This window comes from Paramormyrops kingsleyae, chromosome 10, assembly GCF_048594095.1.
Source record: "Paramormyrops kingsleyae isolate MSU_618 chromosome 10, PKINGS_0.4, whole genome shotgun sequence".
Lineage (NCBI taxonomy): Eukaryota > Metazoa > Chordata > Actinopteri > Osteoglossiformes > Mormyridae > Paramormyrops > Paramormyrops kingsleyae.
In genome coordinates, this window is record NC_132806.1 from 8,766,913 (window position 1) to 8,789,667 (window position 22,755).

A 22,755-nucleotide genomic window follows, 5' to 3' on the forward strand; every position below is an offset into this window, starting at 1 on the left:
TCCCCCATCCTCTCCCCTCCCCTACCTCTACTGCTGCTCCTTGGCTCTCCGTACCTTAAGGATGCCCGGGAACATGAATGCGTCCGACGTGGGTTCATGGGAAAGTCCCCCCCCCCCCCCCGTCGTTGCTCAGGGTTCGAAATGGGCTAGATTCTGTTACATAGGTGCCACTGACAAGCAGAAAAGGAAGATGAAACCCCCTCATTTGAAATTATGGGGCAGAGAAAGACATTCCAACAACTGGTCGGAGTAACCAGGCTGGTAAGAATAGAAGGAGGTGGAAGTAAATAGGGTTTAATTCAATTTGAGGCATAATATGTGTCTGTCAGGCAGCAAGATTTGGGATAAGAATCAGTTCTGAACACAAATACAAGCACTTCATATCACACCAGCAGCCACAAGGGGTGGGGGGTGTTGGGGGGGGAGGGGGGTTGTGAAGGGTGCCCTCTCTACACAGGGGAAACAGCACCGCCCCCTCCTGTCAACAGATGGGGGAGCAGATTATGCTAATTCTAATTAGAGAGTTGGGCCCAAACAGGCCCCACTTTCTCCTGTCATAGCGACGTGTGGCGGTCTGACTGACATCTGCAGTGAAATCTCCCAGCTTGAATGGGGTGTTACTGTTACAGAAAGCAGTGAGTGGCGGTAAAAAGGACCTTACGGTGTACAGACATGTACAGACATGTAGGTCAGCAAGGGACCACAAACGCAACAGTGAACTCTTAAGATTATAACAGAGTTAAAAAATGCCTATTGCCTTGTGATATCACAGCTGTTGTACTGCAAAGTATTATTCACGTGTTTGTGGTGATGCTGGTGTACACAAACCTACTGTACTGCCAGTCTTATCACTGTATAGCATGGGGGGGGGGGGGTCAAACTCCAGTCCTGGGGGGCCGGAGCCCTGTGTAGCTTAGTTCTTTCCCTGTTCCACCACAAATGATTCAGCTCAAGAGCTGTGTGGTAATTAGCACAAGGAGTTGAATCAGGTGTGTTAAATGAGGGGAAATCAAAAACTGTGTAGGGCTCCGGCCCCCCAGGACTGCAGTTTGACACCCCTGGCATAGCACATACAATTATATACAGTACATAATACTTCTGAATAATAATAAACAACTATGTTAAAGGTTTATGCATACGACACTAAATGTTTTGTTATTTAGGCTATATCATATAGCCTTGGTTTGTAGTGGGATATACCATCTACATTTGTGCAAGCACATTCTAGGATGTTTGCACAGCAACAAAATCACCTAACGACACACTTCTCAGAATATATCCACGTCGTTAAGCGATGCCTGACTGTGCTAAACATTACTGCAGGAAGATCTGTAAGCTGCATCATATGAGTAACTGTATGTGAAGTCAACAAACAAACAACAAACAAAGAGAGATCTATAGGAAGAACTCTGGCTGCATCATGGAGGATTTCAAAACAAAGCTGTCTTTCTGCACCCAGCTCGCAAATAATTTATGTTTTTCTATCCAGTTATCCATCCACCTTCTAACCACTTAGCCTAGTCAGACTAATGGACTTGTATTTCCTTTCTTTTAAAATCACCCTTGAAGGCCCCAAGCAATTCCACTGATTCAAACAAATATTAAAACCAGCTGTATAGTTATTACTCCCACCCAGAAGCGCCTAAACTCACAACCCAGTGAGGATGTGAGCCTGAAATATAAATTTGTACCACCATCTGTAAAATAAATATACACACCGTCACCTCACAGAGCTCAGACATCCCTGCTAAAAAAGTGACAGTCCCATGCCAAATATATGTGCCAAAGTCTCACATGATAGTTTAAAAAAAAAATAGTTTAAGGTGACAAATTATGTCCACCATTCCATCATTATAATAATAATAATAATTATTATTATTATTATTGTTGTCATTGTTGTTATTTTTCCCTTCATTGAAATACCCTCGTTTGCATCATAAATTACTTATATATGTTACGGGATTGGGGGTCAGTATGACATCAGTTATAGAAATGTTGAATAAGCAACGAAACTTTCTGCGTTATTTACAGCTTAATAACAGGCAGGGGTCCATTTAAAGACACAGAACACAGAGACGCATATGAACGCTACATTCCGGCGCTACTAGCCTCTCTCCCGCTGGTCCACCTTAACCAGACGTCGTGTCTGGCTCGCGCCCACATTCCGTAATAGATTCCGTCTGCAGCATCCTTCAATCACCTCCAGCGTTACCGTAGCAACAGGGGACCAGCTCACGCGGTCAGAACCAGGGTCACAGGGATGAGTGCGGATTAAAAGAAAGGACAGTCCAGCTTTACTGGGTGTAAACAAGACACCCAAAATTTAGCGTCGCAAAGATGCTCATCAGCGAGGAATCATCGATCAGTGTTGCGCTATGAGACGGCGGGGCAGCAATAGCATTTAGTTAAGTTTAATCGACGTGGTTGCACCCTGTTTGTTGTGAGAATGAATGACATTGTTACCAGTTTTTGTGTGTCTGTGTGCATCTAATCATTATCGCTATAAGAAACATTATTTTAATTTTACACTTCCTTGTTCAATTTCAAGAGGAAATGCATCTTTTCAGTGTTAGCTATATTTTCACTATCATATTTATTTCCAAAATTAAAGGAAACAAAATTAACCATACAGTATGTGTAACAATGTTATTGATGTAATAATCGCGTGTATTGGCCGAAATGCCTCCCCTCGTTTGTAAATTTCTTATGTTCTTTTATTCTGATTCTAGGGAAATAAAGAAATAGAACGTAAAACTAGATTAGGTATATTCAAGTCATATGTCGGCACATAGCTGATTTAAAAAAACAGTTAACACAGGACAGGAGAGGAAAAACATGATCTTGCAAAGTGGCAAGCATCACTGACACCTAACGCCCTGCCTGCTCCCTGACTCTTCAGCTGGATCCGTAACTCCGACTTGCCAGGCATGAGTAATCGGTAGTAGATAGCAGGATCATTGACATCCGAAAACATGGCGGATAGCAAGGTGAGTCTGGTTTGTGGGGCGCCCAGATCTGGGTTCACAAAGTTCTTCAACTTAGCGTCCACTTAGAGATCATCAGCAGTTGACGTCCCAAAAGGCTCATTTAATCGCGTAATAAATCAATAAGCAAAATTCTGCTTTGTTCAAAACCAGTTTGATTACGTAGATTTGGACAGCACGTGTTCGAATTACGATCAGCTTCTTATCCGATATGTGAGGCTTATTCTCAACAGTTTTTATAAGTATTTGCTCACATGTTATTTTTGCTCTTGATTATTTGCTTCAGAAGCGTATGTGTTAGGAAATCGATATTTTAAGTGTTTTTTCAAAATAGACGTAAGTAATCGACAGCAGATACCGTTTCGTTATCACTGTGCTGCAAGTTACTTTAAAACACGTTTATAAATTTATCTTACACATATAATCATAAGATCACCCTGAATAGCGTTTTTTTACTTTAATCATGCTTTGCTCCAGGATCCTCTAAGACAGCTGAAGGATCTTGCACAGCTGAAGGATCAGCTAGAGGACATTCAGAAGCGGGTTGAGGGTGAAGTCCATGCGGGAATACCACAGGTGACACTCTCCACCCGCAGCACTGCGCCACACAGTGGTGGATAAAAGCTCTGTGTTTGAATATCACCTTGAAACCACCCTGAATGTCAAATGTCTTTGGTATTTCCTCTTCTAGGGGAGCACTGTGCTGTCCTCTCCCTTCCTGAAAGGTTTCCTAGCTGGATACGTCGTGGCGAAGCTTCGCTCCTCTGCGATCCTCGGATTGCTTCTGGGAACCTGCACGGGGATATACGCGGCACAAAACTACAAAGTACCCAATGTGGAGAGGACCCTCAAAGACTACTTCAACTCCACCAAGAGAAGGCCCAGCTAACAGTGTGCTGATCAGCCCCTTCCTCTCCAGACAGTGAAAGCACAAAGGTTCATGTCAAATGACCAAATTACCCCCCATTTTCTTCATTGTTACAGTGATTGTTACAGTGCTGTACTGTTGGTATCATGTTGGGTTTTCATTCAAAGTGTTAGAATATAGTCAGCTGAATTTATAAACAGTCATTACTAGGGGCAAAATGTACAGTAATCCCTACACAATTATAATGTGTGCAATGTTTTTATTGCAATGTTTTTCATATATCTGCAGAGAAAACAAAACTTCTTGAGTCCAGTCAGAGTATTAACCGAAATGATACACAAAACTATGTTTTACTTGCCTGATATTTTTTTAATACTGCACATTGAGCCTGAGAGCCTCAAGCTAAACTCAGCCAAAAAAGCAAATTCTTTCCCATAACCCTCCTAGAAATAGTCCTCTACAAAAGCAATTATATTAAATAGTCCTTTTCTTTTAGAAAGTCAGGCAAGGGAAGTCGTGTAATTGCTTTGTATCGCTGGCGGCTAATCGAGAAGCGCTGCCCTACAGGCATAGTCTCAGCGTGATTTCCAGTGCTCCGGGTCAGATGATGCAAGGTGCAGTAGTTAAGGACTCTGTCAGTTTGTAAATAAATAATTGTGATGATTGTGATCCCCAATGTGGGTGTCGATGACGCCGCACCAGGGCGGAGGCGCTGGGTACGGAGAGCGGGATGGCCCGTCCTCCTGGTTCTCTCAGTGCTCATTTACGGGTCCCACGCGCCCCTTATCGCACTCAGCAAGGTGGGTGGGCGTGTCCCCTTTAGCTCCTCCTCTTGCGTGCTGCTCATCGAGCTGGCCAAGCTGCTAGTCTCTCTGGTCCTGCTGGTGGTCCGTGACCTGCCTGCCCTTCCCTACGCCTCGTCGTCCTGGGCCTCGGCTGCCCCTTACGCCCTGCCGGCCCTCCTCTATGCCCTCAACAATAACCTGGTGGTACTTATGCAGGCCCACATGGACCCAAGCACCTTCCAAGTCCTCAGCAATCTGAAGATTGCCTTCACCGCCCTGCTGTACTGTGTCTGCTTGAGGAAGAGGTTACGGCCCAGCCAGTGGCTGGCTCTCAGCCTGCTCATGGGGGCCGGGATGTGCCACAGCTATAATAACCTTGAGCTGGGAGCACCAAGTGAAGAAGGCGTCAACAAGATTAACCTCCATATTTCTGCCTGGGGCCTACTGCTGGTGCTGAGCTACTGCCTGATCTCAGGCCTGGCCGCCGTTTACACTGAACTGATTCTGAAGACCCAGAAGCTGCCCCTTAGCTTGCAGAATCTCTTCCTGTATACTTTTGGGGTGGTGGTGAACGGGGTGGCACACCTTTCGGGGGCTGGGGGGGAGCTGGGCTTCTTGGAGGGGTACTCGCTGACCGTGTGGGCCATCGTGGCCGGCCAGGCGGCCAACGGCCTGCTGATGTCTGTGGTGATGAAGCACGGGAGCAGCATCACACGCCTCTTCATCATTTCTTGCTCCATGCTGGTGAACGCCGCCCTCTCCTGGGCAGTGCTGGGACTGCAGCTCACACCTCTCTTCGCATTGGCCGCACTGCTGATTGGACTCGCCATTCACCTGTACTACAGCATTTAATCATCTTGCCATAAAAAGCCTCGTTTCCTCGGATGCAGTCACCGTTTAGATGATTTTGCTGGACTGACTTGTTCTTAGTCAGCGAAATTTAATAGCTGTTCACTCAAAGTCACAACAAACCATTGAAACTGCATTCAAACCGTTCAGAGATTATTAAGCAAAGAAAAAAATAGCTGCCTTTTCCAGAAAGATTCATGAAAAATGAGTTTGACTTTCAGCCTTGCATATTTCAGTATGCAAAGCAGGCAAGTAGCTTGATGCTGGAAACTTCCACATGACTCCAGCTCCTGCAGTCTGCTACAGTACGTGTCTATTATCCGCGTGAAATTCGATACCTCCTTTTTCCTTTGTCATCACGCTGAAAGCTCATTTGTCTTTGTATACAGTTTTCTTCGCTGTGTAATGGGTTTCGATATTGAGAACAGTATGACCCTCTGTTTTCTAACATTGCTCTGTCTTTTTATAAATCGTTTTTTGATAAGATTTAATTTCTCTGGTTGAATTACACGCACATTTACTGTGTCAGTCGCTGCCAAGAAGTGTGTTAAATATTTCATGTGGGAGTGAGGGAGAATGTTAAAATTCTTTAATATTTATAATGTATTAAGACAAAGTCACAGTAAAAAAAAAGAATGACTGAACACATAATCTGTTGTGTTTTTATACTGTGGAAGTTCAACCATTGAGTTGTTGGTTTGTAACATGTAACACCTGAAAGGGTAATTGGCAAGAGGTTTTCTTTATAACTGAATTGGATTCTAAATCATCTTCATTTGAACTGAACATTGCATGAAAACAGTCACATTCACAGTCAGAAAAATGGATCCTGATAAGTGACATCGTTCATCAGCCGTTTATTCCTTTTATTATCTAGAGTTAAACCTTTGCTTTCCTGTTACCTCCATGCTTAGCATAGCATTCACTGTGAGGCACTGTGTCCTTGTTTCCCTGGCAAATAATGAGCCTCTCAGCAGTAGAAGGGTGATTATTGCTGCATTTTCAAGGGGGGGGGGGGTGTCTCACAGCCAGTGGTTGATGCCGTTGTCAAGGCAGCATGTGCGTCATATATACCCTTCCCTGAGTCACCTTCTGTCGCTGTCTTCCTCCTTTTTGGAGGAACTGTGGTCATCGTCCCTCCACCCACCAGGGTCGGCCCGGGCTGAGATTGTGTCCCTCAGTTCGGCCAGCACTGCATGAGACAGGAAGATCGATCTCGTCTCACAGCGGTCAAAGAACCTGACGAGATGGCGTTGCATTACTGGCAGTGGCGCGCTTAATCGACCAATGACACATAGACCGTCACTCCAGGTGACCCAATAACCCCTATACCCGGGTGACAGACTGGTCCGACTCGACCTTTGATAATACGCGTTTCAGAAAACGGACACCGCTGAGTGTGCATAGCACACAAGCAGATCCACCCCCCCACCCAGAGTGTTACTCTATCCTTTTGTGCTGGACAAACATCTCAACTTCTGCAGAACCCGTCGAAGTGAAATTCTGAAGACCAAGTAAAATGTCAAAGAGTAATTCTTTCAATTTTTTTGTCCTTTACCCCTCCTCCAATATCCATGTAGTGCTATATTTGGTATAGGCAGCCTGGTGCCACGGTGAGGTGGAGGACACCTCAGTCACTCACCAGCGTGAAGCCGCTTGCTCTCTGCCTGCAGCTGCCGGTTTTTCGCCGACAGGTAGACGGCATCCTGGATGGCGTCCTGCAGCAGACTCCTGTACCTGTCCTCCAACATCTCCTTCTGCTCCTCAAACACCTGGCGGTACACGCGGAACACCTGAGGAGGAATCGGCAGCTGGGCGTCACCCTCACGGTGATGTTTATCATTGGGGAAAGTCACCAGAAGAAAGAAGTGACCGTATTCTCAGGGTACCGCCTTTCTGACCGGCCCCCCCGCAGCGGCCACCTGGAGGCCCTCCTCTCTGAGGGTGTGCAGCTCCTGAATGTGCCTCCGGTGCTGGGCCTCCAGGTCCTTCTCAGCCTCCAGCTTCTCCCTTCGGAGGGCCTCCAGCTGCAGGACCAGTACCTGCCGCTCCATGTTCATCCGCAGCAGCCGCCCCTCCAGCCCGTCGGCCTGTGGAGGACAGGAAGAGCCGCTCATCCAGGGAACACCTTTGAGTTGAGCGTTTAAGGAGGTCGAGGGAGTTGTGTTGGCTGATTTTGATTATTGGGAGGGTTACATCCCCCCATAATTGACACCCATGCCTCCCCTCCTTTATGACTAACTAGTCCCTCTTAGTACACTCGTTTTGCTACAATTACGAAGACATCACCTAAGATTGAATGATGTGTACTTCATTCAGCATATCTAACTTCTAACGCCATGTGTTTGGCTCGTGGAACTAAACATATATAGAGGCTGATAGAGCTTCTCCATGAGTCCAGACCATTGCATTAGTCCTCAGTGCATCAATGAGCTCTGCTGGCCTCTTTGCGACTGATCTGTTACCTTCTCTTCTCCCAACTCCCTCTCCATCTTGTCCAGCTCTTTCTGGATCAAAGCCCTGTGATCCTCCATCAGCATCTGGCGTCTGCTCTGCGCTTTCGAATATTCCACCTCCACCTCAGACATTTGGGTGAATCCATCCTCTGCCTGCCAAGGGGAAATATCTGCGATGTGGCCCCTCTAGGCGTTTGCTGCTTCTTGAACATGGTGGTGGTGCTCTTGGGAAGTGTGTACCTGGTTTGTTTGATTCCCTGGCTGCTCAGAGTCACTGCTGCCAGTCTTCAATCTGGTCTCCTCTTCTTTGATGGCCTCCCTCAGCTTCTGGATGTGGCTCAGTCGCTCCTGGCTCGTATCCACACTCACTTTCCCTTCTGTGAAAAACATAGATTTCTTCATCTCGACATCTATGCATTACACTATTTGAGACGTGTGAAAGAACCTGGCCTGTATTGATTCCAGATTCTCCAGGTTACCTCTTATGTGGGCCTCGATCTGCACTCTCAGTTGAGTCTGAAGCTGCTTCAGCCTCTCTGTCGCCCCCTGGATGTCATCATTGTGGCTCAGCTTCTCCACTTTGGATTGTTGTTCTTTTAACCTCTTTTGCATTAACACAAATATGGAGTCCTTATTGAAATGACTGTTAGCATTCGTCAAGGCCAAAAATCTACGCTCTGACACCTTTTCACCGTGCATTAACGTAAAGACACCTTTTTTCTCTCCCAGATTTCCCTGGATTGGATTTTCTTCTTCGCCCAGTCTTGGTTTTTCACTATCTGGTCAGAAACCACAAATGAGTTGGACAACAGTTTTATTTCCAGGTTTTAAGCTGCGTGAGAAATGGTCACCTGCTATGGCATGAGCCTGCATTAGGGATGGATACTAGGGTCTCCATGGCTGACACATCCTTTCAGACATGGTCACATCCCTTCAGAAATGGTCACATCCCTCCAGAAATGGTCACTCAGTTAACAATAACACACAGGGTTTAATCTGCTTTTTCACTCATTTTAGTCAGGTCTTTGCACTAATAGTTGGGTGTCCGTAAAGGGGCTACGTTTTATTTGCCATTTTTCATAAGAACATTTTTTCATCTTTTACCTATGTGTCACCTTTATACTAGACCTCCCAACCTGTCGATATAACTATACATACCCTGAAAACACAAGTATTTAAAATTCACCTTCTGGTCTTGTCTTACCTGTAAGTGTTGAATCAGCATCTCGAATTTCCTGATGTCCTCTTCGTCGTTCTCTGCTTGGGACACCATTCTGGTTTGCAGCTCCTGGATCCTTTCTCGGATGTCCTGGGTGGCCCTTTGAGGACACCACCGGCTGGGGACCATGTGGGTCACCAGACCCCTGACACGCTGAGCAAGAGCCAGAGCGTGGTAGGTCTCCTCATCCAGCAGGTCTGGGGCACGAGTAAATTATGGAGAAACATACCATAGAAATATACTGTATATACAAATGAATCAGAAAACTGCTATTGTTAAAAAAATACCATAAAATACCTGAGACGGTTATAATTTCACCTTGTGGCTGGACACAGTAGAGAAGGACATTGCTGCAGCTCCCTGTTAGAGTGTCTGCCAGGAGAAAGGGGAGGAGCCTATCATCAGCCATCTTGTGAGACTCCAGAACCTTCACCAAGGTGCTGACTCTGTGGCACCAAAGAGACACATGATCGGTATTTTGTGCCTTAGCCACCTAGGGGCAGGTAGTTCTGGCATGACAGGTAGAATGGGCACCATTCCCATTTAATGCTTCAAACTTCAGACTGTAGAGGGCGCTCTCACCCGTTGAGGTCCCCCTTCCGAGCGCCTCCTGCCAGGTCAAACACACGCAGTGTGCCATGGCAGTACTGCTGCTCCGCAGCCTCCTCCCCCTGAAGCCTCCGTTCCACGTTCACCGAAAACAAGGAGCTGCACCTATGGGTACACAAGATTTAACAAGGATTTATGGGATATCCCACCAAGACAACAAGAGTCCACCCACTATATGACACGCTGACCTGTGATTGGCTAAAGAATACCACATTAGCCCATCAGCGGACAATATGGACAAGCTAAGCCTGATTATTGGTGCAGCTCAGTCTGGGATTCTGTAGAATCAATCTCATTAACTCAGCAGTTCGTAATACCTGCCGACCAACGGCCCAGAATTGGCGCTGAGAGTCTCCCTGCCCTCTTCGTACAGTGAAAGTGTTTCCTCCAGGGTCTCCACTGCCACCTCGCAGACACCCTCCACATACCTGAAGCAGGACAAAACAGCACAAATATTACCACAGTGGTTGGGATTCTTATGCATTATGCAGCTTCCTTGTAGGTTAAACCATGCGACGAGGGCCCATAGACAGTAATCTCACTCTCTCGGGATTTGGGATAACTAGGGCCCCTCAGCTCATTCGATTCTATGTGTCCCCAGAAAGGGACGCCATTCTAACTGGGGAGTCCCCCAGCCCGGCACCCTGTGCTTCCTGTGATAGGCTCCACCCCCTCCTGTTACCCTGACCAAGAGAAGCAGACGGATGATTATAAAACTGTGGCGTTTGCAAAAGGAAAGAAGGTTTTGCTAACAGCTTCAAGAAATATTTGCGAGAAGTGATTCTTCCAGATTGACTGTATCAGTTTAGCTGTCAGCCCTTTGCTCTCGGACACACTCACGCTCCAGAGGCAGGGTGAGTCCTGGGCTTCAGGCCCCGCCCCTCTTTGTCTAGAAGGTCGACCGCACTGTCGTCAGGATAGAACTGTGGGGAGGGGCGATCCGATATCACAATCCAGACACAACAGCAGACGATACGAAACCGGAGCCAACACCATCGGGGCCAACGAGGACCTCAGGCAGCCAAACGTGGGCAAGAGCACAATGTCCAGAACGAACGAACGGCAAAATCGAACGGTACCTGGATGAAGGATGCTGTTGTAAACATCTCCCCAGTGTTTATCTTCGTTATTTCATTGAACAAACCAGTCACCAGCTGGGATAACAAATAAGATGCTCATAAACATTACAGTGACATGAAGACAAATCAGTCAATAGAACAAAGTTGTTTTATTTTATTATTGACTAAGTGTTTCATATTAGATATTCCTTTTCTAATGCCGCTTAGCATTACTGCTGAACGTTGTCCCAACATTGGCAAGGTCTCACCGCCTTAAACCTTTATCTTGTCACTGTACTTCTGTTCTACCTGTTTCATGACGCTCTGGGTCTGTAGAAGCTTCTCCTTTCCAGACCTCAAGGTTCCACCCACCAGAACAGCTCCATGGTAACCAGAGCAAACCAACTCACAGAGAGGCCGGAGCAGCTCAGGGTACAGCCTCTGTCGAATTGAGCAATCAGCTTGCCGAATGAGTTCACGTTGCCTTTAGTGTTGCCTACACTTAGTTTCACTTTCACTTTCAGAAAAAATCATTTTCTTGCCTGTATGTTGTGCTGGTTGGTAACAGCATCGAATACAAAGGACATTTTCTGTTAAAGAAAAAGATGCTACATGTGAGTCTCAGGCTGGATGCGGCAGCTCAGTCCTCCGTCAGCTGTATTCTTACCTCGTCACCCTCTCTTGTATAATCCACGCTGTTAGCTTCCTCATTTACAGTGAGTCTTCCTCCATGCTCCCCATCTGCACACATTACCTAAGTTTAGACAGCTGGGGGTCGAGGTAGTATACTCTTCCGATAAGAGAGTAATTTTTTGCATTTTTTGCATTCGTACTAACATAAAATTACTGTGTAATGTCTATAATATGTAACTATGTATGTACATGTGTTCCCCAAGGAGGTAATAGCACCCTGTGCAGAGCGTCCTCAGCTCTGTGCTGCCTCGGATTGTCTCCAGGCCCTCCCACCACCCTGAATTTGGTAGGCTGTTGGACAGTGGATGGATGGTGATCACAGATTTCTTTCTAAGACTTTCCACAGGGGTCAGATCTTCACCACATCAACTCTGTACCATCGCTCTAACTCAAATCTATGTACAGTATCTGAGTCTTTTACAGCCCTGCACAGACACATTTAATAATAATACTTTATTAAACCCCATGGGGAAATCGTCTACGCCTCCCTTAACTTGCTCTTTGTAGAGTAAGTTGTCCGCGAAGGGCAGCCACCCATGGCAGCGCCCAGGGAGCTGGGGGTTAAGGGCCTCACTCAAGGACCCGCAGACGTGCTGAGGCTGGGTTTGAACCGGCGACCTTTTGATTACAAAGGGTCGCCGAGCCACATGCTGTATAGAATATCTTATTATATTGTATTATAATGTCATCTTTCATAGGCTGTACACATGTGCCACTGAGACACTGACACAGCTTAATCGCCGTAGCTCTTACAGCTGGTGCTGCAACAGCAGCTCACCATTGTTTGCAGGAGTGACAATAGCACTCCGGTCCCACGTACCTGATGTCTGCACGATGACCACACCCACTCTAGCCGCTGCATCCCGCCGAGTCTGAGGAGGAACGGCGGTAATGTGCACCAAAGCCCACTTTCTTAGGAAACACACAGGCAGGTTCCAAGCAGATCTGGCCCATTATTTTCCAAAGCAGAACCATACCAATAATCTGTAATAATAAGCTAGAGGCACTTACAAATGGATCCATATCCTCAGAAGGAATATTCCCAGTGTATCTTACATCTGATGCAGTCCTTGTGTTCAGTGATAGGGATCTGAAATATTAATGAGTCACTCTCACATGACTGAATGTGGGGGGACAGGGTATTTAGTTTCTGGCAAGGAAGCGATCAAATTATGGAACTCTACTGATAAAGACTCCTCTTATGTATTATAAAGTTTCTGATTGGTTCTCTTGGGTCTGTGGATGTCAGGGCAGACTGAAACATCACAAGAAGAGAACAAACTCATGTAAAATAAGGTCTCGCTAAGCATTAGTTGCACTCATTGAGTATGTCTGAGCCAGGGGGAAGAGCTTCAAGCTAATTAATATCAGAAACAACTGCTATGGTACCTATCTGAAAAATATCTGCCATTTCTAAGATATCAGAGGGGTGTCTATAGCTTTCACATTTTCATGACCCAGTTTTGTTTATTTTTTTAACTGTTTCATGTATTACTGTTAATCCAGTTTATTCCTTTATAGTTAATAGCCAAGGGAGTATTACTGTCTGCTGAATGGTTAAAAAACAAGGACTTTCCCTTTGCCCCTCATCTCGAGCTCAAACTTTAATTCATTGCAAATCATTTTGCAAGATGATTATTCTGACATCTAGTGGCCATCTTTGCAAAGCACTCTGGAAGTTTATCAAATGCTGGGTCACAGCAGCGATGAGTCTGTCAAAGGAAGTTCGGGGCAAGGGGTGATGGGCACCCTGGATGGGACGCCACAGACAAGGGGTGATGGGCACCCTGGATGGGACGCCACACACAAGGGGTGATGGGCACCCTGGATGGGACGCCACACACAAGGGGTGATGGGCACCCTGGATGGGACGCCACACACAAGGGGTGATGGGCACCCTGGATGGGACGCCAACACTAAGGACAGTTTAGAGATGCCAGTTTACTGAACTGCATGTTTTTGGGCAGGAATCAAACCCACAAGCCTGGAGATGTGAGGCACCAGTAAGCTACCACATCACCCCTTAGGGAAACTTACAAGGTCTGTGAGCAATGTCCACCCAGACTGCAGCCTCATACTTTACTGGAGACTCGGGGACTTTCTACAAATCCAAGGAAACTGAAAGTATTAGGTAATTACTAATGATGGTGGACTGACAGAGCTGGTGGGGGTTTCTCACGTTTCACAAGCTGAACACATCATTCTTTGCTTAGCGTGGAGAACGTTAGCCTATACTCTCCATATAAGTTAACACACTAAGTCTGCTAATCACACAATATAATACAGAAAAACAGGCAACTACAATGATGGTAGTAAAGTTATCCTTTATTTAAGACCTTCATATATAACAAATCAAACCATATTAATTATTGACCTGCCCTTCAGTGACTCAATTATGCTACCATCTCCCTTATAAGAAATAGAATAAAATAATGTTAGATACATACATATTTTACTTAAAAAAAGACATAATTCACCACGAGCTAGATATTTATTGCAAGAATGAATAGGATGTCTGAGCAGTGTTTTTCAAGCACAAGTGGCTAAAATGGAGGAAAAAAAATTCTTCACTAAGCTTGTCATAAAAAACTTATGAAGGGAGTTAAAGCTTAATCTAAAAAATGGAATCCAAACTGCCTATACCTGAATTAAAACTGTTAGTCATTTAAAAAAATTATTTTCAGAGATGTTTTGATGAATGAGCATTTCATGTTCGGATCAGACTGCGTTTACTCTGGAAAAAAAAACAGCAAAATATAAATGAACATACAGACAATTGGTATTGTAACCCTGATGCTATATTAATTACAGTTATATTTGTCTATTTAGTAGACGTCCAAAGCGACATATAAGCAAGGAAGATAATGTATCAATACATCTTTGTTTATGGTGATTTTGTTTGGTAACAGTACGGGTACAAAGGAGCAGCACAGGAGTCATGTCCTATCAGGCTAGAGAGACTCACCCTTATCCTCCATCATCCTGGCCATGCTGGGCATAGCGATCATACGTGCCTCTGTAGGGAAAGAAGAACGACAGAAAAACCCAGAGTCATCGGAAAAGCTTCACTCAACCCTATAGGGATTTTTGGTCATCGAGCTAATTTACAATCCGTTGTGTTCCCTTTATTAACAGTAACTTCCTAAATGAATAAACTAGTCTGTATTTGAAAAAGGTTGCAAGAAACACTACCCACATAGCAAATATATGATACTCAAATCGTTTGCTAATTGGCACGACCTCTCTGCAAGGTCAGTTTTGGGTCTGCAGCGATTCCGCGATAGTTTCAAAGTTGCCTAAGACATGTGACCTAACACGGCCGTCTTGCCATTTAGCAAACGATTCAAATATTTTATGGTTTAGACGCAACTTGTGTATGTCGAGCACACATATGTGTGCTATCAGGGTAAATTTCTCAATAACAGCTAAGAAGTTATGTATCCTGAAACTGTTATTAATAAATGAGAATTGATACTGAGACATAACCAATGGAGGTCAGGAGAACAACAACTGAGGTGCCAGACACAGCTGTTTAATTAAAGGAAGGTGGGTTCCTTCTACGCCACCGCAGAAATGTGTAGATTTAGACAGGAGGTGGAACAGAGGGATGCTGAGTACCTACCCGCTGGACCTCCGCACGTGGGCCTCCCGCGCACCAGAGTGTCTGGGATCTCATTGCCATTCTTGTCGACGCACCAGCAGTAGCCAGTGCTGTGCCAACACTGCATGGGCAGGTAGTTGCCCTCCTGGTCGCACTGTGGCTGGTAGAAGCCAGGCTTCACCGACTTCCCAGTGGCCTCAAGCTGGCACTTTGTCCGGATGGTGGCAGCTGTCGACAACAGTCAGGTATTCCTTAAATGGCGGTGCGTGGAATTTCAGTATTAAGATTAGCCTTTATTTAAAAATAATAGCCTGATGTTATTATTGCGGATGCGAGAATATTTGGGCTTTCCAGGTTGTGAGAACAGTGACCACATTAAAACCAATTATGTAGAAAATTCCTATTTCGATTTGATTCTTACATCATCTGTTTGTAATTATTTGTATTTTTTAAATGATCTCGTAGTATTTAAGATGACAGATCTTTATTGTCACTATTACAAAAAGAGTGAAAAACAGTTTAGCTCCCAGTTTAGCAGTTTCACAACTATTTTGCTACTAGTTGCTGCGATAATATATATATATATATATATATATATATATATGTAACTTTATTTTATTTACTTATCAGATATGATGTTTATGTTTTACTTTTGTTTTCAAACTGGGCTGTTATTTGCATTTACAGTAATTGTTTTTTTTTTTATTATTTTGTGATTACATTGTGTCGTAATTATATTGATCTTGCACCACAAAAATTAATTGGCCATTATGGAATCAAACAGTCAATCAAAAAACCTCCAGTCAGAAATGGCAGATTACTTAACCATCGCCTGGGTTCAGTGTTTTGCTTGCCCTGAGGCAAATTCAAGTTATGGATTATGGATATGTAAAAGTTATTTCAACAAGAACGCTGAGCAGATCCCAGACACTGTGGTGCGCGGGAGGTCCAGTGGGAGATACTCAGGATCCCTCTGTTCCAGTAATTGTGAGTGTGTGTGAGTGTGAGACGGGGAAACGTGTCAGCACCTTCCTTAGTGGCCTCCGTCGTGGCCACTGAGGGCTCCTTCTGGGCCATCTGGAACAGCAGCCACTGGTGCATCCAGTTCTCGAATCCCTGAGGCAAACAGTCATCCGTCAGACACAGAACAGCCTATGGAGTGAGGAGGTTTTCCTGGGTGAGGATTTTCACCTTCCAATCAGGCTCCTGCATCTTGTTCTTCAGACTCTTCAGGTTGGCCAGGAAAGTCTCGTTGAACTTGGGAAGCTCCTGGTCCTGATTGGGAAAACCATACACTGAATGCACCATTTGATGCGGGAGGCCGTGGCAATCATTTATTTTGTGGGGTAAACCAATACGCCTGCATGTACAGATCACATGACAGTGTTATTTTCACTAAGAGTGGGAATTAGCGGGGACATTTAGCTGTTTACCTGCAGCAGCTCCTTCACCTGGCTCTCCGTGCTCACTCTTGCAGTGTTCTCCAGCTTCTAAAAGATAACAGTCAGTTCAGCATGCAAGCATCCAGTCTGAACTTATGGCGAAAACTATTAGTTGGCCCTCCATATCTGCAGGTTCCAAAACAGAACTTGAATTTGGCTCAGGGTAAGCAAAACACTCAACCCAGGCGATGGTTACATCTATACTGAACCTTTTTCTTGTCAATTTTCACTAAACAATACAGTATAACAACTATTCACAAAGCATTTACATTTTATTAGGTATTTTTAGTAATATAGGGACAATTTAAATTCAACGGGAGGATTTGCACAGGTTATATGGAAATAATACACCATTTTATATAAAATGCCCCCTACAGTGCCACCTTGTGGCCAGACCTTACAGTCCACTGAAAGCCAGAGTTAAAAGCCTCACCGTCATGGGGATCTTGCTGTCATCGGCGTTCCTCATGTCCATGAGCAGCGGCATGTTGTACAGTGGCATGCGAACTACCTGCGGGGAAGATGGACCTGCAGAGAAGGGAGATGAAAAGTGGGTCAATAAAAGGAGTCTCATCATTTACCAAGACAACGTGAAATCCCAGAGGAGGCATTCTGTCATCTACTGCAGATACTGACACTGAGTAACACGGAAGAGTAACATCGCAGTGTGTAAGAGGCTGGAACCTGAACTTATCGAGCCAAACTGTGACTCATGAAGGTTCCTCTTTTAGTGGAACCCCAACAAGCAGAGAGACCAGCTGGTGAGTGATATTGACAGCTGGTCAGGGCAGGACTACAGTCCCATAATGGATAGGGGAGCCATACTGGGTATGAATCAGAAAACTTCATCATCATAGAGGGAAAGCGTTTACATGGAAAAGTATTCAAAAGGTATGGAAAGCGAGCTGATCCTGCTCCTCTCAGGGTTTGTACGTCAACGTTCAGCCTAAGCGCAATTCCAGCCTTGCTCACCAGAGGGCCTACGAGACACCTGCAGCTTCAGGTTGCTGGCGGTGTTCTCCAGGTCTCTGATCTGGCTCCGCTGGCTGGTCACATAGTAGATGGTGAGGGCCTGTCCTGCCACAAGCATGCAAGCCAGCATGGTGAGCCCGCTGATTTTGAGGGCGCGAGCCGTGGACCCATTACTGTGGACGAGATGGAAGGACGGGCAACCACAAAGGTTTAGAACTGCAGACCATGGGGATGTAAACAAAGTTAATGGAAATACCCTCTCTATATGACAAATCAGAAAATAAAATATGCATTTAAGATTTGAAACTCATCTAAAACAGCATAGTACTGGCATTTCTCATAAAATTAACTACCGAAACACAAACTTTTTACAATAAACGAACAGGCCAAACGACGTGAGAACAAATGTTACTATACTGGGCCGTCAAAAATGTGAAATATTTTTTTTTAAGTTTCAAATCTTATTTTCATGCGCTTGATTAGAGTTAATATTACCAACGAAGGATTCACACCAAGCGTTTACTTTTTAACGATCGACAAACTGAGTAATAAAACATCACCTGTCGCTAGGCAGATACTACACTGAAATTCTTTTTCAGATCGAAAAAATGTTACGCTTGAACAGTTTTAAAACAGTTGAAATGTTACCAAGAAGCAGATATTTTTCAAATTCAATTAATGTATTAATCACACATTTTTTCCCCAACACAAACAGCCCCAGTCATTATCATTACAATTACGTTAACATTGCTAAATTATAAATAAAGAGATTTGTGGTGATTTTAGTGGTAGCCTAATGCTTTACTTTTACAAAACTTCTGTTCTTTATTATTATTCATTTTATTATTATTATTTTCGTTTTATATCGCTGATTATTTTTTTTTACTGTGAAAACAAGATATTCATTAAAAATAAGTATGCAATAACACAATTAGGCTAATTATTCAGTTATCGTAACAGTTTCTGAAATTTGACAATTAACTATTAATTAACTGTAAATAACACTGCAAAATATAAAATTGCAAATATAATACATATATTTTAGGAATCAAATAAAATCTGTCTGCATCCGACTAGAAAGCATGGTTATTTGCCCACCTTGCCCGGTTCCTCCCCACATCTCCGCTGTCGGAGCTCTCGCTGCGGCGCAGGATTGACTGCTGCTCCTCCATTCTATCTCGCTGCTGCTTGCACACAACAGATCAGAGAGCCGTCAGCGCCTGTGCACTTTTTAATATAGACTGAAAAGGGAAGAGGACAGCGCTCTAAACAACGGTGCCAGAGAGAACTGAAAGCGACTCTGACGCGGAAACCCCCAAACTGTTGGTCAGAATATGGTCCTCCGGTCCCGGATCAAACTGCCCCCCCATCACAAGCCGGCTTTTTCATTGGCTGTCTGGGAGATCATCATCTGTTGATGGAGGTAAAGTGTTTTGGACCCGAGAGAAATCAGTGTTACTGAGACCTGGGCTTAGAAAACAAAATGAAACGGCATTGTTTATGCCCTATATGAACAAACTTTGAAAAGAGGAAACATTTAATGCTGGGGATTGTTAACCCAGTGTTATTCTAATTACATAAATATATCCAGATTTAAATGTTCAGTCATTAAAATCTCTGGAATTAGAAAGGAAGAATATAAGCCTAAAATTAAGATTAAGGTGGAGTTTATTGATCCCAGGGGCAAATTCTATAGCAATATTAATAATAAGATCAGGATAGTCATAAAGAATTTTCGCACTGGCTCCAAATGCAGTATACATTTTCCATCCATCCATACATCCATTTCCTGAAACCGTTTGACATCTTCAGGGATGCGGGGGTCCCGAGCCTATCCCAGAGACTACAGGCGCATTAGGCCTATATTACGTATTACTGAATTAATCATTATATTATCCTTCATAGTGAAATTTTTAAATCACACTGCATAGTAATATAAACACATTTGTTTTAAATCAAACCGAATATACAATATATGTTACATACCAACGCTAAAATGTTTCCAACGATAAAATGCCATGTCACGACTTGTGAATACTTTTACGGATGTTGAATGTTTAATTGATCTGTTTATTTTGTGTTATTGGCATTAATTACTTCCCAAAAATGTCCAAAAATCAATTTCACGCCGTTTGACAAAATCAACTTTCCTCAGCAACAGGTTAGTCGTTTCCTTCCAAAGAAAAATCGGATTGGTTGCTGTTCAAGTTTTTCTTTTTTTTTTGTGAGAGTAACTGACGGCAAAGCAGACTGTAAAACAAAGTACCGCGCAACATTCCTCTAGATAACCAATGGTCATGGTTTTACATCTAATGTTAATAATTACAATCAGTACTATTTCGTGACATTAAAATGACAAGCACAAACAGAACATTAAAACTTTAAGTTTTATTAACTTAGTGTACATCAACACATTGTGGTTCCATGCGTGTTTTTCTGTGTATTATCGCTGAATTCATATGTACCACACCTAGAAAGTTATTGGATTTATTGTTGTATAATGGCGTAATGGCATTACAGGGGAGGGTAAAGGGGGGGGCTTCTGTTATTTTGTATACTTGCTTTGTGGGTGAATGAAGGATATAGAAAAGAAAATGGTTACTTCATAAGGGAGAGGACGTGCGTGAATTTCAGAGCGAAGACAGAAATAAAGCCGCTCAGAGAGAGAAGGAAAGTTATCCGGGAATCCCCGCAGGTTGGAGCCTGACCCTGGGACGCTGGTCCAGTCAGATTTCATACCAAGGTAAGAGAAGTTGTGACCTAAAACCGAAACTCTCAGTACTATGGTCAAAAGCCACAGATCACAAATATCGGATCATTCAAAAACATCCAATAGGCCTACATACAACTCCTGGCAGGGACGCATCCAATACATTTAATTTAGCAACATATTTATATATATATATATATATATATATAGGTAACACTTTATAATACTGTTCCGTAGTTAACAGGTAAATATGCAGGAAGTAAGCAGCAACAAAGGAGTAGCGCTTCATTAACACCTAAATTGGTACTATTAAATACTACGGAGTTATGCTTAATTACTCAATAGGTAATAGTGAACTAACTATTATAGTAGTTCTATTACTTCATTAGGAACTATTGAGTATTGCTGGTCTCATTGGGAATTATGTAGCCTACTAGCTATGGATTATTTCTAATAACTACTAGTTCATTACTCATCAAATGAACAGTGCTTTTTTTTGGACTAACAGGAACTTACAGGCTATGTTCTCAATGGTTTTTGCCATTTTTTTTCCTTTTGGAATAACAGGCTTGTTTCTTCCTACTTGTTTGTATGACATACAACTTATTCTACAAAATATTACTGCCTAAAATATGTATACATTACCTACATTTTAATTATTTACCTTACTTCAGTCCATGTGCCAGTGTTCTTCAAACTGTACTTTGAAGTCAAACTGAAGGGATCGTCAATCAGAGACTCGTGTTTTGCCACATGATGTGCTCCACCACATATTGTTGATCTTTTCTAAACATTAAGAAATTAATGTATGGATTTTAAATAAGGAATGAAGTCTTATTAATGAACTAAATAAAACTAATTGTAACTCATTAGTAATGAATGTGGCGTTACTGACTTCTTCCATAGTAGTTACTAAAGAACAAGAACAGTATTATAAAGTGAAACACACTGTAACTCGTTAGTAATTAATGTGGCGTTACTGACTTCTTCCATAGGAGTTACTAAAGAACAAGAATAGTAAAGTGAAACACTAACTCATTAGTAATCAATGTGGCGTTAGAGTAAGCTATTTCTTTCACAAACATTTACTGAGTTCTTTTTAAGCGGTTAATAAGAACAATGAATGTTAACATAGCTTATTTGTTTCACTTAAACATTCATGTAACACTTCATGACACAACAGCATAAGTTCATTTTAAACATTTAATTTGAAGCACGTTATATTAACATCACAACTTAATTTTTAAAATCAAATTACTTTACACTGATTACTCATCCATCCCATTAAAACTATTTACACAGGATATTGCTTTCTGCATGTAACAAACATCCAAGTGGTCTATCCTTGTGCTTTTGGTCCAGCCAGCAGGTCCACTCAATCGGTCTTTGTCCGCTGACGTCACACTCGCTATAGCCGCAGTGTAATGTTTTAATGTGTTTTTCACATTAATATTTTGCAGTTGCTTTTAATGTGATCATTCCTTTCTGTCATTTACAGTGACTTTTATGTCACCTTTGTCACCTAGGAGGTGTCGCCAGATGTCTTTGTACCTTTTATAGTAAAAAAAAAACAAACACAAGAGGAAATGGAAATTGTGCAAAGTGTTAGCATAGCCAGGGCTAGCAGTGTGCCTGTGCAGTGAGGCGTGACTCAGGTCGCTCACTGAGCACCTTTACCCTGACTAGTCCAGGCCGCTCTCTGTGTAATACTAACTTTTGTTCTAAGAGCAGATGCTTCAGGCTAATATAATGTTATCCTGTATGTGGTAGGGGGTGGTGAAGCGGGGGTAGGTAGGCCAGTATCCACATAGCCTTAGGCAATGATTTTTTTTTTCTTCCCATAAAATTGACGCTGGAGTTTTCTGTCCTCTCCACCATTGAGTATGACTCCCAGCTTGTGTTCAGGGCAGGGACATCCAAAATGAAAGTTGGCACTGCCTTCATCCTAAAAAAACACTATATCATCTTAAGTTACATAACAGTTATGGTTGATTCATGTATGTTCGTCCAATTCATAGGTGCTTGTGGGAAAACTTCTGTGCTTGTATGATCCACATTGCCCAGTGCAAACCAAGGGGGCTGATCAGCCACTGTGTCCATTATCTTCAGATTTTTACTGTCAGAAAAAGTTAGTTATGTTATTCACAACTTATGTTCTTAAATGATGAATTTGTTTGAGAGAACTATGTTGAGAAAGCTGTTTGAAAAACCATTTTTACTTGAGTTGAATTGCAGGATAAGATAAAAGCAAAATAAAAAATAAAGAGTTTGAAAGCATGTATTTTTCCCTCATTATATATTTACATTTTCGTTTCACACAACAAAATGCAAAAACTGCTTGGGTCTTTATGCTTTGATGCATCACAGACTAAGTAAGAGTCCATGCATCATGTGGTAACCATGGCACCATGATGCAATGGGACATTTAATGGGATTTTCATTGGCTGAGAGGAGCGAAACTATGGGGCAGTCAAGGGGGTCTCTGTAGGGGCCATTCCACCGAATTGGT

The 22,755-nt window shown here is 43.3% G+C and overlaps 4 protein-coding genes across 5 annotated transcripts; 2 read left to right on the top strand and 2 right to left on the bottom strand.

Moving 5' to 3' along the window:
* Positions 1–2,185: 2,185 nt before the first annotated feature.
* LOC111855154 (SLC35A4 upstream open reading frame protein-like) lies at positions 2,186–4,521 on the top strand. The gene is made up of 3 exons (XM_072717253.1): positions 2,186–2,987; positions 3,462–3,560; positions 3,676–4,521. The coding sequence occupies exons 1-3, from the start codon at positions 2,973–2,975 to the stop codon at positions 3,871–3,873; spliced, it is 312 nt and encodes a 103-aa protein (XP_072573354.1). The 5' UTR covers positions 2,186–2,972; the 3' UTR covers positions 3,874–4,521.
* On the top strand, positions 4,512–5,936 carry LOC111855153 (probable UDP-sugar transporter protein SLC35A4). The gene has a single exon (XM_023833882.2). The coding sequence runs from the start codon at positions 4,512–4,514 to the stop codon at positions 5,487–5,489; it is 978 nt and encodes a 325-aa protein (XP_023689650.2). The 3' UTR covers positions 5,490–5,936.
* A 188-nt stretch (positions 5,937–6,124) lies between these two features.
* On the bottom strand, positions 6,125–12,618 carry golga6l9 (golgin A6 family like 9). 2 transcript variants are annotated; one of them, XM_023833900.2, is made up of 18 exons: positions 12,533–12,618; positions 12,342–12,393; positions 11,496–11,569; positions 11,371–11,418; positions 11,138–11,269; positions 10,850–10,924; positions 10,611–10,693; positions 10,088–10,198; positions 9,744–9,875; positions 9,480–9,607; positions 9,147–9,358; positions 8,656–8,721; positions 8,422–8,545; positions 8,183–8,319; positions 7,952–8,095; positions 7,409–7,576; positions 7,129–7,279; positions 6,125–6,678 (listed from the first exon to the last, which is right to left on the bottom strand). In XM_023833900.2, exons 1-18 carry the CDS (start codon positions 12,542–12,544, stop codon positions 6,572–6,574), a joined length of 1,956 nt encoding a protein of 651 aa, XP_023689668.2. In that variant the 5' UTR covers positions 12,545–12,618; the 3' UTR covers positions 6,125–6,571. The 2 variants fall into 2 exon arrangements, with proteins under 2 accessions (XP_023689668.2, XP_023689667.2); XM_023833899.2 differs by having other exon boundaries at positions 9,459–9,607.
* A 1,210-nt stretch (positions 12,619–13,828) lies between these two features.
* On the bottom strand, positions 13,829–18,856 carry cd74a (CD74 molecule, major histocompatibility complex, class II invariant chain a). The gene is made up of 9 exons (XM_023833983.2): positions 18,635–18,856; positions 17,537–17,709; positions 16,998–17,092; positions 16,556–16,612; positions 16,314–16,397; positions 16,151–16,238; positions 15,144–15,350; positions 14,487–14,537; positions 13,829–14,255 (listed from the first exon to the last, which is right to left on the bottom strand). The coding sequence occupies exons 1-9, from the start codon at positions 18,706–18,708 to the stop codon at positions 14,251–14,253; spliced, it is 834 nt and encodes a 277-aa protein (XP_023689751.2). The 5' UTR covers positions 18,709–18,856; the 3' UTR covers positions 13,829–14,250.
* Positions 18,857–22,755: the final 3,899 nt, after the last annotated feature.

What these genes read in the sequence shown, in the direction of transcription:
- cd74a (XM_023833983.2), bottom strand. Translation starts at nt 18,708, where the DNA reads ATGGAGGAGCAGCAGTCAATCCTGCGCCGCAGCGAGAGCTCCGACAGC. An exon ending in GTGGGGAGGAACCGGGCAAG is followed by an intron (nt 17,710 to 18,634) that starts GTGGGCAAATAA and finishes TCTCGTCCACAG; the next exon opens with TAATGGGTCCACGGCTCGCG. An exon ending in TGCAGGAGCCTGATTGGAAG is followed by an intron (nt 16,239 to 16,313) that starts GTGAAAATCCTC and finishes TGTTTGCCTCAG; the next exon opens with GGATTCGAGAACTGGATGCA.
- LOC111855153 (XM_023833882.2), top strand. Translation starts at nt 4,512, where the DNA reads ATGATTGTGATCCCCAATGTGGGTGTCGATGACGCCGCACCAGGGCGG.
- golga6l9 (XM_023833899.2), bottom strand. An exon ending in CAACAGCATCCTTCATCCAG is followed by an intron (nt 10,694 to 10,849) that starts GTACCGTTCGAT and finishes CCCTCCCCACAG; the next exon opens with TTCTATCCTGACGACAGTGC. An exon ending in GATCGAGGCCCACATAAGAG is followed by an intron (nt 8,320 to 8,421) that starts GTAACCTGGAGA and finishes TGTTTTTCACAG; the next exon opens with AAGGGAAAGTGAGTGTGGAT.
- LOC111855154 (XM_072717253.1), top strand. An exon ending in TCCATGCGGGAATACCACAG is followed by an intron (nt 3,561 to 3,675) that starts GTGACACTCTCC and finishes TTCCTCTTCTAG; the next exon opens with GGGAGCACTGTGCTGTCCTC.